General features: G+C 35.4%; 1 protein-coding gene across 20 annotated transcripts in view; it reads left to right on the forward strand.

The window, feature by feature from the left end:
- ADK (adenosine kinase) overlaps nucleotides 1-22355 on the forward strand; it is a 506565-nt gene that overhangs the window by 387677 nt on the left and 96533 nt on the right. For all 20 annotated transcript variants that reach the window (XM_072823669.1, XM_072823668.1, XM_072823681.1 and 17 more), the window contains one exon: nucleotides 21678-21713. In XM_072823669.1, coding sequence (XP_072679770.1) covers nucleotides 21678-21713 — 36 coding nt within the window. The remainder of the gene's footprint in view (nucleotides 1-21677; nucleotides 21714-22355) is intronic.

Consider the following 22355-nt stretch of genomic DNA (forward strand, 5'->3'; position numbering starts at 1 on the left):
TTATAAAATCTGAAGTCCATTAAAAACCGTCAACTTAATTTTTGTTTTTTAATACCACAAAAGGAAATACCTCACTTAGGAATATATTTTAGTTGACTTAGGCTTTCACCTGAGGCCCTATAAGAATCATCTAAGAAAAAAAAAAAAAAAAAAAAAGAATCATCTAAGAAAGTGGGTGGAATACTGAAAGTACTCCATTTTCAGTTATATTAAACTAGTTGCCACTTTAGATTCCTATTCTATATGAGAGATCTTGACATATAGAAATATGTTTCTTAGGGTACAAAACTGAAAATCTAGATATATAATGAGTTTTGTATACATTATCAGAATGAATTTTGTACTCTTTGAAGGGTTCAAAACATGTTCTAAGAGGTCTTGTATTTGTGACAGTTTTACCCTTTCTCCATTGCCTTGCCTCCCAACTTTACCTAATAATTCTTTATAATGGATCCCTAAAGTTTGCCCTCTGATATTATGGTCTACAGTTAGGTTCAAGTGACATTTAGCTATGAGGGGGTTTTTTTTTTTGTGATTAGTCATTTGTATCTGATGTTCTTGAGCACTTGCACAAATTTCTTACCATTAAAGGTCCCTAAAAAAAACATTTATTAATACAGAAAATATTTAAATGCCTGCTATGTGCCAAGCACTTACTTCTCCTGATAAAACAGTGAACAAAATAGATAGTCTAGGAGGAAAGTAAGATAGTGAAACACCAGCATTAATTGTGGAGAATATCATCACAGGAGAAGTATAAAGATACAATTCATGTCTTCTTTATGGCCCATTGCCTGACACATAGTACATACCTAATAAATGCTTTTTGAATAAATAAGGGCTATATGGCATTTTAAAGGAGTCTAGGCTTCTTAAAAATATGTCTATCAGGTACTTTGTACACAACTAGGGTAAGTACAACAGGTAGAAAAGCAATAAAAAAAAGTTCTGATTTGGGAATGGATCCAAGGACTAGAGTATATTGGAATAGGTGCAAATCCATTTCCACTGATTAACAATTTGTCTCATTTTCTTTAGAGATGGTCTTATTCTCCTTGTCAGTGACCTTTAACCTTTGTTTAAAATTAGTGCATCAGTTTGTGCTAATTGGAATTGCCAGTGACCAAGTGAATATGACATATCTATAAAAGAACAGAGAAAATTAGGTCTTTATTATGTTACTGCATCACTAATCCAGGCTTCCAGCTAAATGCCAGAATATAAATTAGATCCCTTATCAAATGTGGCACATAAAATTTTAGGATCCTTTTTAGTGTAGTACATGTGCTTTCAATAAATGCCTGCTTTGGCAAGAAATTAAATCAGTGTTCTTTGTGTCAAGTACACTTGCATTATATTTTATACTCTATAACTTTAAAACTGTCCTTGCAAACCAGGTCAAGGGCAAAATTAAATTTCGTTTCTGGATTTAGTTTTACATTCAACAAATACCATTTTTTCTTTGGTTATATTGTGTTATGGGTATTTGCTTTATTTTGTTTTTTCACTTAGAACAAAGTTCAGAATCCATAACACTGTCTCTCTACTATTCTCCTGCCACATTGGCCTATTTTCAGTTTTTAAAACCATTGAACTCTTTCACCTGTCCTCTAAAGCTCTTTGCAAATGCTCTTCCCTCTGCCTTGACCTATTTTTTCCCCGCTATTCAGTATTATTCACCCAGTTAACTCTTAATCATTCTTTAAGCCTCAACTATCATTCTCTTTGAGATTCCCTCTTCATCCACACCACCAACCAACTTTAAAATACAGTTTTAAACATCTCCCTTAATATTACTATATTACTAATTCTTAGCAATCCCTGGCATATAGTGGGTGCTTATTAAGTGAAAGGATAGCTTAATATATTGAGTACTTACTGTGTTCTAGTCACTATAAAATCCCCTCAAGGGGCAGCCCGGTGGCTCAGCGGTTTAGCACCGCCTTCAGCCCAGGGTGTGATCCCAGAGACTCAGGATCAAGTCTGGCTTTGGGCTCCCTGCATGAAGCCTGCTTCTCCCTCTGCCTGTGTCTCTGCCTCTCTTTCTCTCTCTCTGTGTGTGTGTGTGTGTCTCTCATGAATAAATAAATAAATAATCTTTAAAAAAATCCCCTCAAGGAACTTTCTCAAGTCTGAGTTTCAAAGGCCCATGTTACTTTGTAAATGACATACTTGCTTTCACTTTAGGAGACAAAATTAACAGTTCTGAGTGAAATAAGTATAAAAGATAAAAGGATATACATTTATATAAATGCATGTATACAAATGTTTGTGTATGGCAAGTTGCAAAGTAAAGTGAATATTTTACTGTGGTTACTGTCAAGAAATCTTGTAAAGCTACTATTTTAGTTAATACTGTTGTACAGTAATTTCCTAACAAGTATGTCTAGAAAAACAACCTGTTTCACATATCAACTTCCCCATGCATTTCTCTGCTGTCTGTATCTTTGCCTTCTAATAGTTCTTTGCTTAGAATCAAAAGTTAGAATCTCTGAAATCTCCCAGAAAAGACTGTTTAAATTAAATGAGTCCATCAAGATTTGGAGGAAAGCGATTTGAAAAAAAGAAAATATATTACATTCTACCTTTAATTTTCAAAACCTGAAAACGAATGGTATCTCATCTATTCTTTTTGATGTGCATGTGCCCCAGTCCTGTGATTTCCTTAGCATCCTATAATAGTTTTTGCTTTTATGCTTTTGGTGTTTTTCTTCCCAAGATGCTCTTTCAAGGTCCAACACAGAAATCCTGTTTCTTTAACAAACTTTTCCTGACTAATCCTATTCTATTTTTTTTTTACTCTGAATTTTTTCACCATGTTAGTATATATTTCTCAACTTTTGTACACTATCCTATCATATATTTAGTCAAATGTACATTTTTTTCTTGCAAATAGCCTTTTTGTATGTGTGTCTTTGCTGTGTTCTTGCTCCTTAATCTCACATGACCCACACACAGCTCACGTCACTTTAATCTTATTTTCCTTGAATTAAACGAAATACAAATTTAAATCCCTCTCCTGGGGAATTAAATATGTCATTACTGGGGTACTTTCCTTCACCTCCTTGGGGTTCTGACAAAGTAAAACATTTGCGTACATACACACACATACACACACACACACACACACACACATGCTGAATCTTCTGTCCCCATTAGCTCTACAGAGAGACCAGTGTTATCCCTTAAAGATCATCAGCTGTGCTGTGTCTTGGAATGTGAGAATCTTGGCCAAAGCTGGTAGCTATAATAGCTTAGATATGACTTCCTCTATTCAATATTTTCTGTTGGTCCTTCAAGATTGACATTTTATGGGGCACCTAGATGACTCCATCAGTTAAGTGACCAACTCTTGGTTTCGGCTCAGGTCATGATCCTGGGGTCATGGGATAGAGCCCTGTTTTGGGCTCCACACTCAGCACAGAGTCTGCTTGAGATTCTCTCTTGCCCTCTCCTCTGCCCTTCCTCTCATGCACTCTCATGCACTCGTGCTCTCTCTCTCATTCTCTCAAATAAACAAAATCTTTTTTAAAAAGAGAGAGATTGACTCTTTTCCTTCCCTATTTTGTCCTCAAAGACCCTAAGAAAATTGCTTAGTAGCATGAGCAAAAAAGGTATATAGACCTTGTAGCGCCCTAAATTATTTAAAATATGGTTTAAAGGCCTGGGAGTCTGGGACACCTGGGTGGCTCAGTGTCTGCCTTTGGCTCAGGTCATGATCCTGAAGTCTGGGGATCAAGTCCCCCATTGGGCTCCCTGCGGGAAGCCTGCTTCTCTCTCTGCCTATGTCTCTGCCTTTCTCTCTGTGTTTCCCATAAATACATACATACACATACATACATACATACATTTATATACCTTTAAGAAAAAAAAAGGCCTGAAAATCTGAAGGTCAGGTGAAAATAAAAGGATTGAAAAGAGAAAAGTTAGAGCCTGGAAAGTCAAATTTTAGGTCTTAGGATTCAGCCTGGCTCCAGTAGTGCTCCAGGAACATTACTGTATCTTTAACATGTGCTTGTTGAGTTGATGAAACAGTATTTGCATAACTATTCCCTACAACTGAATTATGAGAGTTAAAGATTTTAACAATTCAAGATTACTGCCTATGATACTGGTGATCTTTTATACAAGTGGTCATGTCAAAAACAAAACATAAACCTTGTTTTAGGAAGAGGAGCAATGTTACAAGACTCCACTTGCAATTCTAGTTTTCAGATTAATGAATATGATAAAATTAAGATGGAATAAAAATTTTAGGAGACAGTTAAATAAAATCCAAATTGGATGTGGAATAAAGGCCAAATTGTTATTTTCAGTCATGTGGTGCATATTTCCATATGTTCTGAAAATCCTCAAGAACTTGGCACAAAGTTCTGCTGAAATAATTTCTTCTTCTTAAATGACAGGTGCCTCATCTTTTATTGTACTATTAATTCAGAATCCCATCAAGTAAGAAAATGCAGAACATAAAGGATAAATTTATAAGCATTTCCCTAACTTTAGCCATAGAATCATTACTTTCTATTTCCTTCCTCTCCTTCACCTTCTGGCCTCCTTATGTCTTTATTTTCTCCTTCTTTTCGTTTTAACCACAATCACTTCTCTATCAGATGGTTCTTGTTTCTACTTCTGAATACATTTAAATGCCATTTATAAAATCATAAATTATTATTGAATTTATGTTTAAAAATCTAATGGGATTCAGCAGTAGTTTGAAACTGCAATATAATTATTAAATGTGGGTTTTAATACCAGTGATGATTCACATTTTCCAACCTCCATATTTTACAATTTGTTTTTCTTGGCAAGGGTATAAGTATCCATGAATAAGGCGAAAGGTTTCTTGAATTTTGGCTTTTAAAGAAGGAATGAATCTTTTACTGTCTTCTAAAAAGTTACTTTACCATTTACAAAAAGATACAAGCAGTAGAAAATGACAGATACTTAAATCTATTCACTGATTTATGCCAGTTAGAGTCGCTGGACTTTTTGCTTCTGAAACCCTCCCTGATAGGAGGCTGTCTGTGGTTGTTAGGGACCTTCCAAAAAGTCATTTTTATGGTCATTGAATTTTAGAATTAGAAGAACTTCAGGAATTATTAGAGGCTTCTCATTCTCGAGATGTGGAATCTGAGAAAGACAGTTTGTGTCTTGCCCAAAGTCACATGAGAGGTAAAGTAAGAGACAAAGCAAGAATTGGAAATCAAGTTTCTTGATTCCAGCTCTAGGACTGTTTTTATACTATTATTTTATGAACATGGAAAGCAAGCTGATTGTTTACCTAAAATTCATTATATTTTGTGTATCTTAGAACTTGTCATTTCTTTTTAAAAGATTTTTAAAGATTTTTTTTATTTATTTTAAAGAGAGAGATTGTGAACAGGGGGATGAGCCAAGGGGTATGGAAAAAGAATCTCAAGCCTACTGTCCACTGAGCGTGGATCCCAATGTGGGACTTCATGTCACAACCCTGAGATCATGACCTGAGTCGAAACTAAGAGTCAGATGCTTAACCAACTGAGTCACCCAGGAGCCCCAGAACTTTTCATTTCTATGCTTTATTCTTTGAGTTAAAATATTTTGTATTAGTCATCTGTTTTCTGATTTGCCATCTAAGAATCATTTGTCTTCCCTTTTCTATCCAGTCCACATAATACTGCTATGTAAGCTAATCTTTCTAAAATGTGGTCCTAACTATGCCACTTACCTGCTCAAAAACCTTAATTATCTCTCACCTCTTCAATCTGCCTACCACATAATTAAATGAATTAATAAATCCATTGTCCTAACTTATTAAAGACTAACACTGCCTTTCAAATCTTAGTGCTTTCTGCTCTTCTACTCATCCCTTATGATCCAGCCAAATTGGACCACTTGCTATTCTCAGAATACATCTTTCATTTTCTATACCTTTGTGTCCTTCTTTATTATGTCTTCACCTAGATTTTTACCTATCTTTCTAGGTTTATATCAAATTCTGGAGCACTTGACTGGCTCAGTCAGTAGAGCATACAACTCTTGATCTTGGGGCTGTGAGTTCAAGCCCCATGGTGGGGCAGGGTTTACTTAAAAAAAAAAAAAAAATTCCCTTCCACTATAAAGCCTTCTTTTGTTCTCTTTCCTTTTAATTTCAATTGTAGCCTGCTACACTCGGACTTTAGTTTTTGCTTTCATCTTAATTATTCTTATTTTTGGTTAATCAGATGAGTTTAGCAGGGTGCCATATAACCGTGGAAATAAGTGATATCTAATATGTTCATTGGTTGCTAAAGTTCTTGAAACAGATGGAAGATAGTTATTACCACCCTTTTTTATTCCTACAACAGATAATCAAAAATCTGCCCAGATCATCACAACCAAGAGAAGTCCTACAAGTATATATTAGGATTTATTTACTGGAGAAAATAGAAAGGCTTCATTTTAAATTTGTGAAGTGTACCATAGTAACTTATTGCTGGTTATAAGCTCATTTAGAAATGTAAACTTACATTTACAGAAGTCTAAATGTAAATCTAAATTTACATACTGTAAATTTTCTAATTATCTTGCATGTCAGCAAAGTAAAATAGTAGCTTGTCATAAAAGTGCTTAGTTGGTAACTTACCAAGTCCTCAGACTGAATCATGTTTACTATTTACCCCGTTACTTAATCTGTATGTAGGGTGTTTTATGCTTTTTGTTTAGTTAACTTGTTCGTTTGTTTTTTTGCTGTTCTTGCCCACTTCTATCATAAATCTTTTGACACTTATCTTTATATTGTACTCTGATACCCAGTATCGTCCAGTGATGTCTGGGCTCTATATATCTTTGAAATATAATTATAGTTTTAAAATTCAGAATAAGGGGCACGTGGGTAGCTCAGTAGTTGAGCATCTGCCTTTGGCTCAGGTCGTGATCCCAGGGTTCTGGGATCAAGTGCCACATCAGCTCCCTGTGGCAAACCTCTGCTTATGTCTCTGCCTCTCTGTCTCTGTGTCTCTCATGAATAAATAAATAAAATATTTTTAAGTAAAATAAAATTCAGAATAGGATATTCTTTTAGGAAAACTATCACCCTGATTATTTGTGTATTACTTGGAAGTGAGGCAAATGCCAACATCCTTTATGGTAACTTTCCAGAGCAGGACAACTGCAGATATGGCCAAGATATGAATTGTATAAATACTCTCACAGAACAGAGCAGACCAGCAGTTTATGAAATATTTAGCCAAATTTTAGATTTCATTCTTGAAAATCTCAATACTCATACATACAAAGATCTTTTCCCTTTTTAAATAACATTCTTTTGATCAGTTTAACTGATTCCAGTGCACATTTATTAATCATACTACATGCAAGGCAGGGTCCTAGGATAAGATATAAAACCCGGTTCTCAAGAAGCTCATAAACTAGGAAAGAAAATAGACCATGTAAATAAATTATAACGTGATGCAAGAAATAGCATAATAGAGGCATATACAAAGCACTAAGTCAATGAACTCTGATCCCCAAAACAAAGTATGAACACAAGAAATCAAGTCAACATAAATCTACTGCAGAGGTATTTCTTCTTTGCTTAATGTAGGCAAGTGCTTTGTCTTTATCATTTGATAAATCAACAAGGATTTATTATCCTGTGCAGAGCAATATGTTAGATGCTTTGAGGATACAAAGTGAGAAAGAATTTTTGCACTAAGAATTTATAATCTAGTAGGAGAGATAAACTGTCTATACAAATAACGGTGTTTCCAGTATGCACATAATTGCCATAAGAAAAATCTTTACAAATTGCACAAAACTCTTCTGCAATGCAGAAAGCCACTTCTGGAGATAGGGAAAGGAGAGACCATGAACAATTCAAGAAGGCTTCCATTAAGCAGAAGATGGCTGAACTAACCCTGGAGGGATTGGTAGGATTTTGACAAGGGTGGTTGAAGGATATTCTAATTCATTTAGTGCCTACATGTGCAAGGTAGCATGAAGGCAAAAAAGCCTGGGGCATGTTCAGAGAATAGCAAGTATTCTAGTTTGAGTGGCATCTGGTACATGTATAAGGGAGTAGTAAAGGATCAGGCTAGACAGGAAAAGTAGGGACACTTTATGGAGGACCTTTGAAAGTTAGGCTATGGAACTAGGACTTTTATCAGGAAGCAGTAGTAGATAGCTTTTTGGGCAAAGGCTAATTGAAGTTGATATTTAGGAATCTAATGCTGGAATCTAATGGTCATGTGCAAGGATACATTCAAGCTGAGAGTCACTGGTACTAAAGACTGGTTAAGTGACTATATAATCTAGGCAAGAGGTAGTACAGGACTGACCTAGGGTTGTGTTGGTAGGAATGGAAACAGAGTTCCAGATATTATAGGCCTTATAGTTGGTAGAATTTGAAACCATCAGAGGCAAAGAGAAAGTGTCAAAGGAACTCTGAAAGTGAGACAGAATATATGATGATGATAGTAAATCAAAGTAGTAAAGGAAACTACCCTCCCAAAAATGTAAAGAGAGAACAGATCAGAAAATCAGTAACTGAATTCTAGAGAAAAATTGTCTTTAGGGAATTTAACCAATGAGAAAGACGATAAGCAACATTAAAATAAGAGAAGAAAGGGAAAGAAGTGATTGGGTGGCTCAGTTAAGCCCCTGATCTTGACTTCAGTTCAGGTCATGATCTCAAGGTCATGAGATTGAGCTCTGCATAGGTTCCGGCTCAGCCTGGAGTCTGCTGGAGATGCTCTTTCCCTCTCCTCCTGCCCCTCCCCCCACTATCTCTCTGTCTCTAAAATAAATTAAATCTTTTTTTAAAAAAGGAAGGGAAAGAGGATAGGTGACCAAAAAGTTGGGAGGAGAATTTCTAGGAGAGTGTAGAAAATTCAAACTCTGAAATATCAGTTAAGTCTCATTTCTCATCTATTAAATTATGCATTGAAATTGGGAAATCCAAACAAAAAGAATTTGAATGTACAGGAGTAAGTTGGGGGAAATTGTCCAAAGACCCAAAGGAGGTGAAATATTTACTCAAGAAATGAAGAAATTGGCAATGCAAAGATATTTGGAGAGATTGAAACTAACCCTCCGAAAGACTAGAAGGAAATGAGTACTCATTTTATTTTTTAAAATAATTATTACTAAACTTTACACTATGCAGAAATCCTTCTTTCCTCAAGAAAAGCAATTAAGTCCTATTCAAAAAAGTCAAGAGGAAAGGCTAAGATTAGTGAGAACACAGTCTCTGAAATGGATGTATATAGAAGCCAACTTGTAATACAATGTACAATAAGTCAAAATTGCTGTTAACAAAATCCCATGTTAGCCCAATCACTTTATAACATTCAGTGTAATAAAAATGCCAGTATTTTGTTACTAGCTCTGTGCTGTATTACCTTCAATTACCAATGTGTTGTTGATACCCAATGAAAACTCATCCTTTGTCATGGAGACTCCTAAACTCCACAGGCAAGCACTAAGATTGGATAATGTGTTCTTCCAGATTCTGACGAGAGGTAAAAAGATAGACATTTCTTGAATTCTAGTTTTTAGACTAAAATAATTGTCTCCCATTTCATTATCAGATGCAATATGAGCTTTTCAGAAATATTAATCTTTTTAAACCTATTTCTTTTTCATATAGCAAGGGTAGGTGAAATCACACTTTCCATCTAACATTTATTGAGTACCCTGCTACATTCTCTGTTGAGTGTTTTCTACCATTTTTCTGTGATTTTTTTTTTAATAGCCTGACTTGTGCACTTGGCTAATTTCTTTTTCATGCATATTGGATTTTTTTCTTTGACTTCTTTGTAGTTTTTGTTTTTTTCCTGAAGAGACCTTTGTTGATCATTACTTCCATGTTATCCTAGCTACTTCCCAATGGCCATTGTGAAATTTTAAGTTTGTTTATATGTTGGACTTCTTTCTAAAGCACACATAATTATTATCTGTCAGCTAGCAAGAAGGAAGGAAATGATACTGGTTATTGGTAATAATATTGCTTATTGGATATTTGAATGTGATGTTTTATATACATATCCATAGGTTAAAATTCAGACCTGAGGAGAAATTATGTTTTTCTTGTTTGGTTGGTTTTTTTCTACTAGAGAGAGGAGACTAGATGCTTTTTTGTTTTTACTATATTTTGTTATTAAATCACAATGTAGTCCTATAAATTCCTTTTTTTACTTAGTCTAGTAACATTTTGGACTATGAATATTAATATTCTGTCGTCTTCCTCAGCAGACAGGAGATCCAAGGAGTAGGGAAGTTTTTGTGATAGGTCCAAACCTAAGATCAAAACAACTAGAAACTGATGATCTCTGTATTCTTCTGACATATCTCACACCTTACCCTCACCACTTTGCTCACAGTAAGGTTCATAAAAACAACTCTGCCTGTCCAGTTGTCCAAATCTGTGTTTTATGTATTGTTTGCATTTTATTTTTACCTACTTTCTAAAAATTATTTTTTTACAACTTCCAAACTAGAATAAGTTGAGCCATTAGCATGATCCCAGGGAATGGGCTTTATAAGCAGTGGTATCACAACTTGACAGTTTGGGATTGGGAAGGATCATGCATGGAATATGGAAAATATAAAGGATATTGGTACACCTTTGAACTGAGAGAATCCTTAGGCAGTTAACAAGAATGCTAATCTCTCCCCACTGGAGATCTTCCTTTTGTCTAATGCTTAGCATGGGGTCCATAATGCCTTTCTTGTTGACCTGCATGTATATTTATCTAAGTTCTTAAGAATTGGTTATTTAGCTGACTTTTATTGTCCTTTTTTTTTTTAACATAGGTGCTTTGAGTTTTAGGTTGTTGGTTTTTTTTTCCCAGTGATTGAAAGAAATAAGACCTGTCAAAAGATGCACATTTTACTTATCTTAAGGCTAATAAGCTAGAGCCTACTCTCCATAGGGCCTTCAATTCTTCATTGGTAACTTAAGAAAAAAATACATAAATATCCTAATAGCATAACTCAGGGGTCAGCAAACTTTTTCTGTAGAAGTCCAGTTAGTATGGTCTCTGTTGAGCTAGTTAACTCCGCTGTGGTAATAAGCAGAGACAATCCTAGACAACATGTAAATGAATGAGCATTGCTGTGTTCCAGTAAAACTTTATTTATAAAAACAGGCAATGGGCTGAATTTGTCTTACAGGCTGTGGAACTTGGGCACAAAGTATTGATCATACATTATAATAGATCCCTCTATTGGGTGAAAGAGAGGATCAGGGAAAACATTTTTTAAAAAAAGGAAAGATGGGGATGCTCAGCAGTTGAGCACCTGCCTTCGTCCCAGGGCATGATCCTGGAGTCCTGGGATCGAGTCCCACATTGGGCTCCCTGCATGGAGCCTGCTTCTCCCTCTGCCTGTCTCTGCCTCTCTCTCTGTGTGTCTCTCATGAATAAATAAAATCTTTGAAAATTAAAAATAAAATCAATAAAAATAAAAATTAAAAAAGAAAGATGTTAATTACCTACCTGGAGCTTTCTAGTTGGTAATCTAAAAAAAGCAAGAGGGGTAGCCCCGGTGGCAGCGGTTTGGCGCCACCTGCAGCCCAGGGTGTGATCCTGGAGACCCTGGATCGAGTCCCACATCAGGCTCTCTGCATGGAGCCTGCTTCTCCCTCTGCCTGTGTCTCTGCCTCTCTCTCTCTGTGTCTCTATGAGTAAATAAATAAAATCTTTAAATATATATGTGTATATATTTATATATATATATATATATATATATATATATATATATAGCAAGAAAATGACAATTATATAGGATATGTAAAGTAAAAATGGGTTTAGAACTAGAGTTATTCTTCAGAGGGCTTCAATTATAGATTACTGATAGAGTGTTTATGATTTAATGCAGCAGCTCCAAGTATAGGAACCATATCCTTTGTACAATAATATGCAAAAAGCAATGTATGAGATGCTTAGGATAAGTGATCAATCTGATTTGTCTTTGGCTTGGTCATAAACTGTTTTAACCAATAAATGGAGAACTGCAGATTTGTTAACGTGCCAGGATATTTTAAGATATGTACTTTAAGACGGATCCACATTGAACCTCTGCTGGACTAATGGAGTAAGCGAGACCAGATTTATCTTCTTCCTTAAATAACCAGACAAAATATATAAAACAACAGTCTCCAGACATTAGACAACAGGCAGCACAAGACAGTGATCCCTCAGAGAAGGTCAACAAATGAGAAAATCCTACAATTGCCATAGCATTCCATTTAGACAGAGTTTCTAGTCTACAATGTGAGAAGGGGCTCCCAAACCTAGAGGTCCAACTGAACTGAAAGAGTTAAGCACTGAAGGATGCCAAGATGGCTAGAATTTATAGCAAACAGAGACGCCTGGGTGGCTCAGGAGTTGAGCCCCTGCCTTTGGCCCAGGGCGTGATCCTGGAGTCCTGGGATCGAGTCCCACATTGGGCTTTTTGTGGGGAGCCTGCTGCTTCTCTGCTTCTCTCTCTCTTTCTCACTGTCTATCCGAATAAATAAGTAAATAAAATCTTTTTAAAAAATTTACAGGAAAGAATTCCAGAAAAAAGTACAGAGATAAGGCACACACACTAAATATCTGCAGAGAGTTCCCTAGAGTCTTCAGCTGAATACTGATCAGGATATGTGTATGAGGAAAGTATACAAAGTGAAGGATGAAACATTGGAAAGAAGCAGAGAGATTATTCTCCCAAGTTCACACGGGCTGATAGCAGTTTCTGTCCCCACTAGCCAGAGTGGAGAAACTGCTAATGAATGGGTTATTTTATTGAGTAGTCAAAAAGATTATATCAATAGGGTACCAGGTTTGCTCTAGATTAAAGGCTGCTCTCATTTAACCTACCAAAGCTTAAAACTAAGCCTAGAAAGGATCAAACTATTTCCAAGTAACCTGAATTTCAGAATAAACCTCAAAAATGTGTAAAGTAGTAGAAAATATCCAGCACCCCAAAACGTAAAATTCATAATGTCTGGCATCCAGTCAAAATTATTGAGAGGCAAAGATGCTGGAAAATGCAACCCAAAATGAGGAAGAACATCAATCAATAGAAACAGGTTTAGAAATGGCACAGATGTTGGAATTATTTGACAAAGATTAACATTTTTAAATATATTCTGTATTTCAAGAAGATAAAGCATAAGCCTTAAGAAGAGACTATATACATATATACATATATATGTATGTATTTGTATGTATGTATAAAGATTGAACTTCCAGAGAGGAAGAATGCACTGGATGAAATAGACATTGCAGAAGAAAAAAATAGTAACTAGTGATCTATAGGACAGCATCAGAAGCTATTCAAAATTAAACACTGACAGAAAATAATAGTCTTTGAAAAAACAAACCATGCATGAATGAGCTGTGGGACAATATCAGGTGATCTGATATACATATTTGGAGTCTTGGGAAAGAGGAGAATGAATGAAAAAGTATTTGAAGTCATAAAGGTTGTAAATGTTCCAAATGTGATGAAAACTATAAACTCACAAATCCAAGAAACGCAACAAATTACAAGCAGAAAAAACATGGAGAAAACCATACCAAGAAACATCATAATGAAATTGCATGAAGTCAGTGATAAAATCTTAAAAGCAGCCAGGTTGATTTTTTTTAAGACACATTATATACAGAGAAACAAAGATTAGAATGACAGCAGTCTTAGCATCTGAAACAGTGCAAGCTAGACAGACCTTAGAGCACTGAAAGAAAAAAAAATTGACAACCCAGAGTTATATACCTAGCAAAAATATCTTAAAAAAAAAAAAAAGAAAAGAAAAGAAAGAAAACAAAGACTTTTGTTTTAGACATATAAAAGCTGAAATAGTTAATCAGTAGAAAACCAGCACAAACCATTTAGGAAGGCTCAGATCTAAGTGCTACCTATAACAATTACTGCTATATAGTCTTGGACATACATTAATTTCTCTGAACCTTCAGATATTTATCTGTGATATGAGAAACCTATTTTGAGGATTTTTATGAGGATCAAATGAGGTAAGGAAAATAATTTACATTTGTTGAGTGTTTCCTTTGCGCCAAGCATGTCTTGTCTCATTAAAAATGGAAATACAGTATCCAATAAGAGGCTCACTGGTCTGAGATTTTTCTTATGCTATCATCTCTCCTCTTCAGTAACTGAAAAACATGGGTTATTCTAGAATTTACCCAAATAGCTAGTCAATCAAATTTTGTTGAAGTACTTTTCCTAACTTTGTTTTCCTTTAGTTACCACCATTAAATATGCTTTAAGGTGGGAATGAACAACTTTCTTTGCTATAATAGACTCATCAGCTAATAAATCACTTTGTGAAAGGGTTAGGTATGTCCTAAGCTAAACCTAATTTTTTTCGCTTGTGTTTTGACTGCTAATGTTTTTTTTTTTCAGTCATGTTTATTGAGGTATAATTTATATACTGTCTATGTAACTTTTATTATAAACCTATTGGATAGGGGCCATGAATGTCTTTATAGCTTATACTTTGCCCCACTGAGTTTTTGGCACTCCATAAATGTTAAATAATATTTCTATTCAGCATTCTGCAGACAGGAAGCATATGGTAATAAATGTCAGAGCACAGGTTGAAAATCCCCCCAAAGTTGTGTTATATTTCTTGGAAAAGCCAGTACAGAAATTTTTGTGAATAAAACTTATTTTAAAAAGCAGTTCCCAAGCACATATTTTACTTAATGATTTTTCTCTACCCTTCTTTTACTTTATTTTCAAATTACTTTTCCTCTTCAAAACTAGTATATTAAAAATAGTATAATTTTAATGGAGTGCTGTAAATATATATAAATGATTTTTTAGATAACATAAAGAAAAGGTAATTCTTAGTCTGAAGGACAGCATGAGGAAATATTTAAAAGCTTAAGCAACATAAGTCTTTATGATATATTGTATGAAAAGAAATAAACAGCAGGTAGTTTTTTATTAAATATCAGCATGACTTATAAGTGTATCACTGCTACAGTTGTTGCAGACCTTATAATAGTATTAGACTTTGACTCAAAAATATTTTTCTCACCTGAGGATCTGGCACTACTTAAATATCATACTCTATTCTCAGTAAGGTAATCATTGCTTCAGAATAATGAAAGACAGGGATGCCTGGGTGACTCAGCAATTGGGCATCTGCCTTCGGCTTGAGGTGTGATCCTGGAGACCCAGGATTAAGTCCCACATCGGGCTTCTTGCATGGAGCTTGCTTCTCCCTCTGCCTATGTCTCTGCCTCTCTCTTTCTGTCCTCATGAATAAATAAATAAATAAAACCCTTTAAAAAAAAAAGGATAATAAAAGACATTGTAAATTGAAACTAAACCTGATGCCAAAAAACAAATCTTATGTGAAAAATAGTATATCCCAGTTATCTGTGTAGAAGAAATGGTTAACCATAATCAGTTATGCAAAACCATTTTGAAAGTATGTATCTTTGCTCACCCTAAGATTGATGTGTTGACCACACTTTGATTTGATTTCTGTAAGGATTTTTGTTTTTATTTTTTGTTTTTAAGATTTATTTATTCATGAGAGACACACAGAGAGAGAGGCAGAGACATAGCGGTTAAGCCTACTTCTCCCTCTGCCTATGTCTCTGCCTTTCTCTTTCTGTGTCTCTCATGAATAAATAATTAAAATCTTAAAAAAGAAAAAAAAAGAACACTGCACCCTTAGTGTAGGTCTTCTGAGTCTAAACACTGTACTCTTTTTATTTTTTTTAAGATTTCCTTTTTTTTTTAAGTAATATCTACACCCAATGTGGGGCTCAAACTCACACCCCAAGATCAAGAACCACAGGTTCCACTGACTAAGCCAGCCAGGTGCCCCCACCCCTGTACTCTTTCCATTTGGCCCACTGACCAGTACTATCTTAAGGCCATTCGAAGAGAGCATTATGCATCTAAATATGTATACAAATATGTGAATTTTATTTATAGAAAGACAGATAACATTCTTAGGCTCTCACCTACACCATACCATTTAGGATTTACAGCATTGTTTCAAATATTATGGAATCAAAGTCTAATACCATTGTGAAGTCTGCAATATCTATCATAGTGACACACATCTAGGTTGATAGTATCTGTTAGCCTAAACTATACGTAGGAGAATGCAGAGATAACATGTTGAATGGAGAGATAACAAAGTAAAAACATAACTGGTTTGGTGGCTCCATTTACCCTTGGCTTTTCCCAAATCTCTGAACTCCTGTGACTTGAGTAAGAACCATCAGCATCCCCCTCCTCTCCTCTTGGAATTTTCTTCTTCTCCCGTGCTTTGGAGCAACCAAGTAGTTTATTTGGGATGAATGGTAGACATCTGTAGACAGTCAGAAGTTACCTTTCTTTGGTCCTGAGTTGGATTTTCTCCTTTTTTGTTTCATTCCATGAAGTTTCAACCTATACCAGGACCCCTCATATCTGAGATCAAAAATAGTGGTAACATTAGCAAGCAGGTAATGGTTCTAGCTGGGTTCAGTGACTTCAGGTACAGAGCAGGAAGTGCAAGGGCAAGGGCAAAAGAGAGGTAAATTTTGTTTTTAAAGCCATTTGCTAACTTCTCAAAATAACTTCATGATATGTTTAATAGGACCATAGAAAACTATCTTTCTTAACAGAAGCTAAATAATAGTTCCTACAACTAAAAAGTAAATTTCACAAAGTCAGAGGGTACAAGGTCAATATACAGAAATCATCTGTATTTCCATATAACTAGTAAAAAACAATTGGAATTAAAATAAGAATATGGACAACTTATGATTTTAGTTTAATATTGTTTATAGATCATTCTACTTTATAAATTAAAACTGCAGTATTATCAGACAAACTGCAAAAACAAAACCCAGCTTTCTCTTCAATTGAATATAAAGGAAATAGCTCTTTGATAAACACAAACATGCACCCAAGTTTCTCCTTCCTTTCTGTATAGTCTGAGGATTGTGCTTTCTAATAGTGGCTTGCTAATCCCTTTAAATAGCTCGTAATCTAAGTATTCCATAGTTTTCATTAACCATGAATTTCAGCTTCTTTTTTTTTTTAAACCTTAAAACCCATATTTGGTGGTTGTTTCACTAGCACTCTTTTAGCCTGGCCGATGAAGCAGCAAGCCTACTGCAAATCCTAAATAGATGAGAGTCTGAGACTTTAATTATATGTCATTTTATTCACAACACTCGATTCCAGGAAGGAAAAAATGACTTTGCTGTTGTAAAAGACATATTATGTGAGTATCATTCATTGTAAACCAAAAATGATACTGTATTAGAGCACAGCCAACAATGGGAACTAATTCTGAAAATGTGACCTGTCTAGGAAACTGAATAATAGTGAAAGTTATCAAAATGGAAAGAAGTGTTAATGTGAAATCCAGCCTTCTCAGAAATACTCTTTCCTGGCCTGTTTGGTTTTGCTTTTGTTGCTTGTCATGCATGAATGAAAGTGCTACACTCTCAGGGGAGCAGGAAAGCCTCTGTCGGTTGTTTATTTCCTTAATCCCTCCTCCTTTGTGATTTTTGATGTCAGATCTAAAATGGAAAGCCTGTAAATATAATGATTATCACATGGATAATCACCTGCATTAGGAACCGCCCTGCTTCTCTATTCTAACCCTAGCTGTTCTCCACACGTCACATCCACTCTGCGGTTGGATTTTAACCTGACTGCTTCATTAGATTTGTGAACTCAGTACGTGGCGCCCTGGGGCAGCACAGATGGGGACGTGCTTGTTTTCTTTTCTCACTTTTACTGCAAAGACACACTAAAAAGTCCTTTTCAATTTAGTATTATCAGTTCACTTGGAATTAACCCTGATATTTGGAACCTGCCTTACTCTTCTGCCAGCCGTCTATACCCCTTTTTGCTTCCCTACTTTCAGACCTAATGCCTTTTCTTTCTGTCCCTCCATGCAGTGAATCTGAGGACTAAAATTCTGATTAAAATTCTTACTAGGTCAAACTGTCCCCCTATGTTGTTGTGTTATTTGTTTTGCTGGGAGGGAAAAATAAATGTTGTTTCATCATTGTATCTACAAACACCTTCAGATCAGAGGTTAGCTGTGGGAAAGTCTACAGTGATGTGAGCCAGCTGCCTTCTCTAATGGAGTGACTGGGGGCACCAGCTCAAGATCAAAAGAAGGTGAGAGGAAGTCAGGAGATAAGATCTTAGCTTTTCAATGATAGGGCACAGCTCTGCAAACCTGTATGAGGGGGGGCGCTAAGATAAAAAATTGAGTTGACTTTTCTTCAGCATGTCCTTCCTCAATCAGAAATATATTGGTGCTTCAAATAGTTTACAGATGTGCAAGTGTCCTAGGGCCTGGTTTCCTTAAAGAATAATGATCTGACATTTATATATGTGTCTTCTTGCAATTAGTCCGTTCCACTGTACCATAACACATCAAAGTTAATTGCTTCTTATATCTGTGTGAGCATAACTGGAACTTAAAAAAGCATTTTAACTACTGTATGTTGAATTTTGAGTTTTTATGTCTTATTGTGAGTTTTCATCATACAGATTCTTCATATTAATTTTGTCTTATAGTTCTCTGGGCTTCTTTCTTGCCTCTGATGAAGCTCTATATAAATAAGCTAGCAGAGCTTTTCAGTTATCTTTTTTTAAAGGATTTTATTTATTTATTTATGTATTTATTTATGTATTTATTTATTTATTTATTTGAGAGAGAGAGAGAGAGCGTGCATGAGCATGGGGGATGGGAGCAAAGAGAAGCAGACTCTCCACCAAGCAGGAAGCCCGACATGGGGCTGGATCCCAGGACTCTGACATCATGACCCGAGCCAAAGGCAGACACTCAACCGACTGAGCCTTCTAGGCACCCCATCAGTTTTCTTTCTGATATAAGAATTAGCTTGATCAATTCTTGGGTTGGACAGCTTGGGAAAATATTACATTGATACCTTTTGAGACTTACCCTTTTCCTTAAAATCCAGGCCAGCAAGTATTATTGATTATATGGTGTACGAAGTTCTATTATAAGTAAATTGTCAAAGAGGCCAAAGTTGGGCAGCCCGGGTGGCTCAGCAGTTTAGCGCCACCTTCAGCCCAAGGTGTGATCCTGGAGACCCAGGATGGAGTCCCATGTCAGGCTCCCTGCATGGAGCCTGCTTCTCCCTCTGCCAGTGTCTCTGCCTCTCTCTGTGTGTCTCTCATGAATAAATAAAATCTTAAAAAAAAAAAAAAAGCCAACCTTGCATACACCAATTGTTAAGATCATAACTCCGTTTTTCATTAATCTATATCACCAAGGCTAACTCTGTCAACGTTTGCTAGTGAACAGCCTAAGGAATTGTACTTTCAACTTATCTCTTTCTGTTAACTTCAGGGTTTAGCTGTAATCATCCATTTTGACTTTTTCAAGCCCTCTTACAAGGGGTCTTTAAATCTATATGTCATTAATATATCGGACCATAAGCACATACATACTTCTTTCCCCAGTGTTTTCCTTAACACGTAGATAGTACCCAAATTTGTGCTGGAGACACTGACTTACTTTCTGCCTTACATGGTTTGGTGCAGCAGTCGTTTCAGTTGAGTTGGATCTGCTCACTACTCAGGCTCAAATCCCATCCTTCTATTAATATCTCTTGGCAAAGATAATTTTGGAGGAATGTAAGTTAAGATGTAGAGGCTCTTGACAGTTGTCTGCAGTATTTTTTTTTTTTCATTTTCGAGAGGGAAGTTTAGTTGAAAAGTATTATTGCTTCTATTTTCTGTATCAGTCCTAAAATTAAAATATATGCAGAAAGTACAAAAAGGGAAAGGATCTGGTTACACAGATGTGTTTTTTATCATTTGATAGTCTGTTTTAAGAGCATTAGTAGATATGGTAATGTTCATCAGATTGTGCCCTTAAGATATTTAGGAACCTAGGAAAACATTGTGAATTTAAAGTTTTTAACTAGGAGTGCCTGTTTAAGAGTCTGACTCTTAATTTCAAGTCAGGTCATGATCTCAGGGTCATGAGATCCAGCCCCATGTCAGGTTCCACACGGTGGGGTCTGCTTGAGATTCTCTCTCCCTCTGCCCTTCCCTGCTCTCACACACACACACACTCTCTATCTCTAAAATAAATAGATAAAATCTTTTAAAAACAAAATAAAAATTAAAATGTTAACTATTCTTTAATGTTCATCTTCTGTTACCCTGTCATCTGTATAAAAGAGAAATTGGGGAGGAGGAAGATCATGTGCTATAAAAGTTTTCAAACAAAAAATTAAAAATAAAAGTTTTCACACAGAGAAAATACTAAATGCATCTAGATTTTTTTTTTTTTTTTAGGAAAACATCCCCCAAATCTGACTATGTAATTCTGAACAACCTCAGTGAGAAAGAAAAAAATGGGAGAATAGCAAATATCCCAAAAAGTGGCACAATTTTTAGCTCCATGAAACACTTAGGTTGGAAAAAAAAGCAACAAAATACAAATTTAAAATGTGCATCAAATAATAAAGACAATGCTAACAGGCAAATGATATGACAATATCTTGAAAATTTCAGTGATAAAATACATCTAGATTTAATAGTTGGTAACATTTTGCTATTTTTACTTCACTTTAATTTTTTAAGTATTCTAAAGTAAATTACATTATCATGCCATTTTATCCCTAAATACTTCAGAAGAAGCTTCTAAAATTAAGAACATTTACCTTATCAAATTACTAATTCCTAATGTTATCTCAATCCTGTTTCTTAATCAAATTTATCTGATTGTCCCAAAATGATATCTTTCTTAGATGGTTTGTTAAAAACAGGATTCAGTTAAGGTCTGTACATTGCTCTTCGTCATTTTTCCCTTCCTCAAGTTATCATGACATTGATTTATTGAAGAGACCAAGCTGTTTGTCCTGTAGAATGTCCTACTTTATGGATTTGTCCATTTATTTTCTCATTGTACCTTTTAACTTGTTCTCCTATCCTCTATATTTTCTGTAGACTGCCAGCTATTGAATTAAAGTTTTGATTAATTAATGTTAAAAATGTGGTCAGAAAACTTTATAGATGGTGTGTGTCCTTTATATTGTATCATAATGGAAGGCACAGAATATTTGGTGATTCCAGTATTAATGATGAAAACTGATAGATCGATCACTGGGTTATAGGTGATGACAGCTTGATCCTTCCATTATAAAGTTATACTTTGCTCCTCGTGACCGGCATATAATCTCTGATATTTTGATTCCATGAAATACCCAGCTTCCCATCATCCTTTCACCTAATAAATTTAGCATCCATTGATGATCCTTGCCTGAATAAATTTCATTAGGGATTGCAAAATGGTGATTTTCTGACTCTGTACATTTATTAGCAGACATTCTTCTCTGCAGAAGAGCTTTCTGAAAGGTATTGTTTCAATTAAAAACACAACCACCAGTATGTTCCTTAGGTTTCAAATGATTGTCTTTCTTTGCTGAGGTCAAAACACCTGAACTCACTGTGACAGCTACAGTAAAAACATGCACTACATCTTCTTTATTCCAACTTGTGAAGTGTGTTGACATTATGCTGCCTTTTTTTTCATGCCAAGGGAAAAAAATCTTTTTTAGTGTAAGAATAAAAATTGAACTATGTGGGTATATTGAGATAATTGTGTAAAAAGAAGACTGTTTGAATGAGTTTCAAAATGGATTATTTCTTCATTACCTAGCACTTTATAATTAACTGTTCTTTTTTTTTTATTTCAGGAAGCTGCCACTTTTGCTAGAGAGCAAGGCTTTGAGGTGAGTTAACCCACAATTGCACACTAAACAGATCCTAAAGGTTTTTTCTAGCTGATAATGAAGTTCTTTTGGACAGTGATTGATGTGCTATTATACTCTCAGAGCCTCGCAGCAGTTGCCATGGAAACTTGGCAGTCGTCATGGTTTCTTTGTTCTGCCAGCACAGTGTTATGACGCACTCTGCTAGGTCTGCACCCAACATCGCCTACAGATGTTATTTATTGAATTTTGAAAAGCCTCTTGGGAAGCCAAGAGGTTGGGCACGGTTTCAAGCTGCCTCTGCAGATATGGGGCCTGTCAGTTTGTTCAGTTAAAAAGCTACCTCATTAGCTGTATTACATTTCATAAGGATTCACTGCTAAAGCAGTGGTGGAGCAAAACTAAATAGTGAAATATAATGTCATTTAAATAATTTCACCCCTACCACATGTAGATTATCATTATGCAAATTAATTTCCAAAAGGTTGTACTTAACAGTTGTTATGAACTGATTAATCTAAATCCTGCTCATATAAACTTCCTATTTTAATCTTTTTTTTTCATCTCCATCTCTCTCCTTTTTTTTTTTTTTGGATAGCATGAAACATATATAAACCTTCTGAAACCAAATATCAATAATTGGCTTTAGTTTCCAAGACCTAA

This window comes from Canis lupus, chromosome 4 (assembly GCF_048164855.1).
Source record: "Canis lupus baileyi chromosome 4, mCanLup2.hap1, whole genome shotgun sequence".
NCBI lineage: Eukaryota > Metazoa > Chordata > Mammalia > Carnivora > Canidae > Canis > Canis lupus.